The 5,569-nt window shown below is 32.2% G+C and overlaps 1 protein-coding gene across 1 annotated transcript; it reads right to left on the bottom strand.

The window, feature by feature from the left end:
* Positions 1–1,358: 1,358 nt before the first annotated feature.
* LOC115950824 lies at positions 1,359–4,783 on the bottom strand. The gene is made up of 5 exons (XM_031068078.1): positions 4,440–4,783; positions 3,215–3,266; positions 3,037–3,093; positions 2,609–2,686; positions 1,359–1,903 (listed from the first exon to the last, which is right to left on the bottom strand). The coding sequence occupies exons 1-5, from the start codon at positions 4,737–4,739 to the stop codon at positions 1,446–1,448; spliced, it is 945 nt and encodes a 314-aa protein (XP_030923938.1). The 5' UTR covers positions 4,740–4,783; the 3' UTR covers positions 1,359–1,445.
* Between the last annotated feature and the right edge of the window lie 786 nt (positions 4,784–5,569).

Below are 5,569 nucleotides of genomic sequence, written 5' to 3'. Positions count from 1 at the left end.
GCCATGGTGACGGTTCTCTCTAGCAAATTTGGTATTAAGTATGGGCTTGGTACAGTTACTGGCTTTATTTCACTTTGTGATCACGTGGCAAGCTTTGCAATTGTCAAATTTAGATTAAATGAATTATCCCCTTATTTTAGAATGATACACTTCAAATTGATCTAAATTGATTATATTAATAAAATCATATACATTCTCTCTCTCTCTCTCTCTCTCTCTCTCTCTCTCTCTCTCTCTCTCTATATATATATATATACACACATGTGTGTATATCTTCCATACAAAAGTTTTGATCTCACATATGATGCACCACAATAAGAACTACACATAAAATAAGTGATTTTTTTTTAATAATTTGATAGTTATGAGATCAACTATTTGAATTCAAGACATTTTCCTTAGAAGCACCAAAAATTATTTTATAAAGCTCTTAACAAATATAAGTGTCCATTATTCATTTACTTCAAAAATAAAATCACCCAATGCCACCGTATCAGGAATAGATCTTTATAGGATAGGTGTCTTTTAATATACATTAAAAATAAATAAAATCTTTGCTTCTACTTATGGATGATTCTAGTTTACAGGAGTTTTATTTTATATCTCAAGATATGGGCATTATAAAGGCTCCTTGTAGGCTTTTCTTGCCTCAAATCTTGTTTAGGATATATGGTGACTTTTTTTTCTCTCTTTTTTTAAAAGAAGAATATATGGTGATCTTTTTTTTTTTTTGAGAAAAATATATGGTGATCTTGATCCTAAAGAAAGTTAGATTTCCTTTATTTAATTATTATTTGTATCCAATTACAATTTTGTTCTTTTGTTTGGTTTGTTTTATCAAACCTTTGTATAACTACAATATGGGCAACATCCTGACGAAATCTTGGTGTGCATTTGGCTGTAAGTTTTTACTAAAAGTTTATTTGCTCAAAGTTGGTTAAAATATGATTGGCCTTTTATCTAAAAAGTTAAGGATTTAAAAAGTGAACAAATAAACTAAAATTATAAAAAATAAAAATAAAAATAAAAAATAAAAACCTGTTCCCAGAGTAAGAAATCAATATGTTTACCTTTTTTTAGTACATGTTAACCAAACTCTTTACTAAAATTTACTAATTAATTCATCTACTTTCGATAATAATAATTTTTTAAAAAAATAATTAATGTAAATGTAATTCATTTTAATGAAATGGGAGAGAGATTCAAATCATAGATTTTGGTTGAAAACATTAAGAAATACCATGTACTGACGTAAAAATAATGTTATATATTTACTTAGTTATTATGATAAGTGTACTGATGTAAAAATAATGTTATATATTTAATTAGTTATTATGATAAGTACGTGTGTGTGTGTATTTATTTCCTGAATGAAGATCTTTGTATTAACCTCTCAGAAAGAGGAAGCATTTCATAAAACAACATTTACACGGATGGAAGCACATTTATCTACTGACTTTCTCAGCTCTCAGACTTCTCCCTCCCTTATTTCTTAAGGTAGTAGATCTGTCTTCAGTCTCATCCTTGACAACAATAATCCCATCTTCGAAGTCATCATCATGACCGTCAATCTCATCATCATCATCATCCTCCTCATCCTCTTCATCATAATCAATATCATCCTCCTCTTCATCATAATCATCCATATCTCCACGCAGGGTGTGGAACTCAGGAGGCGGAGGGCAATCCTCTGTGATCGCCTCATCTCTCTTTATCACAAGATGCCGAATGACCCTTTCATCTTTGTCCAGCATGCTCTTAAAATCATTAATCCATTTTGCTTCTAACTCAAAGTTCATTAAGATGTAGTGGGCATTCTTGGCTTTTTGTATCTTGTAAGCTAATCTTCTCATACCCCAATCACTCACTCTCCATATCCTGCCTTTCTTCTCCCTCAAAAAATCTGCAACAAGCATTTCCCAAATATCAGATACTAATACAGATTTTAAATGTGACTTAATAAAATAATAATAATTCTGCTTGAATTTGGACATGCATATGCATCAAGTCATGAGTTCCTACATGACGACCTATATTAAAGTAATACCTGACTTTTTTTCCCTCTAAAGTTGAATCTACACTTAGGAGGCTTTAATTTAAGCCTTTTCATTCTGTATATCTTTTTTTTTTCCGACTATTTTTAATTTTCAGATATGACACCTTTTATACACTACTAACAATCATTTCAATGACTGTAAAAGTCATTCTTGCATAGAGGTTTCCATTGCCTGCTTTTCTTATAGTAACAGTAAACTACCTTTGGTTGTGAAGAAACAAAAGGCAAAACAAAGAGTGCAAACAGTTCTCACAGATATCCAAACTAGTGATTGCATCACCATAGACAAGCTAAATTCAGCACCCTGGAAGATTCAACAGAGTCACTATCATCATTTCAAAAACATCCAGGCTTCTTAAAATTTTATCACTCATCTGAACTCCCGTCTTTTGACAGGTTTTAGTCCATTTATAACATAAAAGTCAGTAAAGCAGAACCAGGAAGCATACAAGGTGAAAATACTATGAGCTAATAATAAATCTATTTCCATGAAAATTTTATCATATGACTTCAGAAGAAATGTAGACTAAAAAGAAAGGTAGAAGGGATCACCTTGAACCTTCTCATTAACACTTCCAACCTCTTCTGCATGCATCTCATGAATTAAATAAACAACTTCATAGTGGCGCACTGTAGAATCAAGGGAAAGAATTATTCACAGATGTATAAGTAGCTCTTCTCTCTTAGTGGTAATACATTCTGGTCCCAAATTTTCATTAATAAATTCAACGAACAGAGCTGGTTCAATAGATGAAAGTCACAGAATGTTAAGAAATGCTGCCTTAATCAATCTAGATCAGATTGCACCAAATCACATCCCGCAAAATACAGGGATCCAAAGAGACACAAATTCCCTTCATTTATTGGAATGCTAAGAAAATAAGAAACACATATCTATTTCTATCACCGGAAACCTCAGTAACCAAAGGACAATAACCCATCTAGCAAGGACTGGCCAACTGAGGTGAAAGCACACTTACTTTGTTCCACAAACGTTTCGCTTTCCAGCTGAAGCATCAGAGTTTCATAGAGATTTTCTGCAAATCAACAATCATTTCAGCAACTGAAACCTCTGCATAATCGGGGGGAAGAAAGGACCTTATATTTGAAAAAAGGAAGAAGAAACTAGAATTAATTTGAATTATGATAATAACTTACGTTCCTCAGCATCGGCAAACTCAGGCAGAAATTTACCATCCTGAAATTTCTTCTGAAAATCAAAGTAAAACTCCCACCTCAAAATCAACCAGAAAACTAATTAAATGAAAAAAGACTATCACACTCTTTAGAGAAATAGATAAAATCCAGGCTAAGCCAAAATATTTTTTGATAAGTATGATAAATTTACTAAAACACAAGGAACTCAAGTTACAAGACAATCCCCTCAAGAATAAACGAAATTAGAGCAACAAAGTCATGAATACAAAGATTGAGAATACGCAAAACTCATTACACAAGAAACAAGGCATACCCTACAGCACAGAACACAGAAACAGCAGGACTAAGACCTGCAACACACCAACAGCAGGGCAAGAAGCTTGAAAAAACACAAGAGCCACAAAGAGCAACACTCAAACAACTCAAAATACAAGCAGCAAACCTATCGGAAGGGATTTGGCCTTGATGCAAAATTACATTTCTCATCTTCCATATATCGTACACAACCAGTAACTACCATAGCATCTCCCATTGAAACACAAACATCTAAACAAATCTGTACAAAAAAGGACTTGCCAACTAGAGTACACATCTATCATCTCCCTTACCATCTCCCATTGACCCATAAACATTTAACCAAAAAGGACCGTAATGTTGCAAAGGAGCAATGAAGCAACAGATGATCAACATGTTCATCACCATTTTTTTTTTTAATATTTACAGACAACACCAATTAAATAGTCTAACATCATGTTTTACATTTATGAGATAGTCAAGCTCAAGCAATTAAATTTTAACTTCACAACTTTTTCCAAAATTTTTAAGGGAGAAAAGTTATGGCTAGTACATCACTTTCAAATGAGTCCATCACTAACACAGTAACACCGCTTTTCCTGTATACCAAACACAACAAGTATCTCAACAGTTGTGGAAATGTTCGTGTCACTAGATTTATTGTTAAAGTAAATGCAAAAACTATAAACATTATTCATGGGTTTTGTATATGGCTATATTCTATAACATGTTCAGTTAAGACTATAAGTTTTTACCCCAAGCAGAATCAGTAGCATACATAATAAAAAACTATCAAGTAAAAGAACCCAACTTTCAAAAACATCTAAACCAAGACTAAAAATACTATTTTTTTTTCCTATATAGCACTCTGGGAAAGTAAATTAAAAATAAAAAAATAGAATGAACACAGGGGATTTTGTGTAAAAAGCACCTCTTTAAGGAGCACAGCTTCAGGGAAAAATTCAGTAGCCTCTTCTGGTTTGGGCACAAAGCTATGAGTGTCTGGCTTTTTGTTCTTGTGGTTCTTCTTTGCCCCCACTATCACTGAGTCTCTATGTCCAGCACAGAGCTTCTGGGTAGTGAATGGCCTTGAAAGAGAGATGGGAAAGTACCCATTTGCAAATTTCGTATATGGGTTTTGATTCCTGAGGAAAGAGCTAATTTTGATAGCAAAGTTTGAGGCTTTTGGTGTAAGATAGGCTGCAGAGGCAGTGTTGGTGAGTGCCTCCATTGGAGCTCAAGAGAGGAAAATAGATAATTGCAATTGATACCTGTGTTATAATAAAGGATGGAACTAATAAATAGGGTTGATTTGGTAATTGCAATGAAGTTTGCAGGTTTTTTTTGTAATTTTACATTTGGGTAAAGTTCAGCAGTTCAACTTATTCATCTCAAAATTTCACAATTTTTTTTTCTTTTCTTTTCTTTTTTTTTTAATAAATAATGTGGATATTTTCTTTTTATCTTTTAAAATGCACACATCAACGGTGAATATTATGTAAAAATGTAAATTAAGTGTAAGAGAATATTTTTTCCCAAAAGCAATCCGAATATGTTACCTCAATAAAAAAAAGGTTGTTTACTTGTTTGGAATCTGGATGATTTTTTTAAAAACTTATTTGTTTATTTATTAAAAGTTGGTTAAAGTACAATTATATCTAAAATTATGAAACTGTACAAATTTTCTAATAAGTTAAAACCTAAAAGAAAAAGTTGTTAACAAACAGACTGGGTGGGGGAAAATAACTTTTAAGAATAAGTTCATCTATTTGTAATAAGTTCTAAATTGTCTCACTTAGAACAGAAAAATTGAAAATTTTGAGATAACATGATTTTAATAGGAATTATCATTAGAAATAGAGCCAATTTCAAAGCAAAATATATTATAGTACAAGCCAGATATGTCTCTTATCAAAAGTCGGGACACCTCCACAAGCATAAAGTCTAAAATAAAAAAAATCTTGTTGAAGCTGAACTCCTTTCCCTAATTTAAGCTTCAGTGTAAGCCCCAGTTTCCTTAAGCAGCTGTTAATCTTTACTGATGAAATTTTGGTCATGAGA

This window comes from Quercus lobata, chromosome 6 (assembly GCF_001633185.2).
Source record: "Quercus lobata isolate SW786 chromosome 6, ValleyOak3.0 Primary Assembly, whole genome shotgun sequence".
Lineage (NCBI taxonomy): Eukaryota > Viridiplantae > Streptophyta > Magnoliopsida > Fagales > Fagaceae > Quercus > Quercus lobata.
The sequence above is the reverse complement of the archived record's forward strand: the minus strand, read 5'-3'. Positions and strand labels throughout refer to the sequence as shown.

Bases quoted from the DNA above. Each gene is read 5' to 3' on its own strand.
- LOC115950824 (XM_031068078.1), bottom strand. From the start codon at position 4,739: ATGGAGGCACTCACCAACACTGCCTCTGCAGCCTATCTTACACCAAAA. The intron at 3,094-3,214 runs GTAAGTTATTAT...GTTGATTTGCAG, and splicing joins GTTTGCCGATGCTGAGGAAC to AAAATCTCTATGAAACTCTG. The intron at 1,904-2,608 runs GTGATCCCTTCT...TGCTTGTTGCAG, and splicing joins TGTTAATGAGAAGGTTCAAG to ATTTTTTGAGGGAGAAGAAA.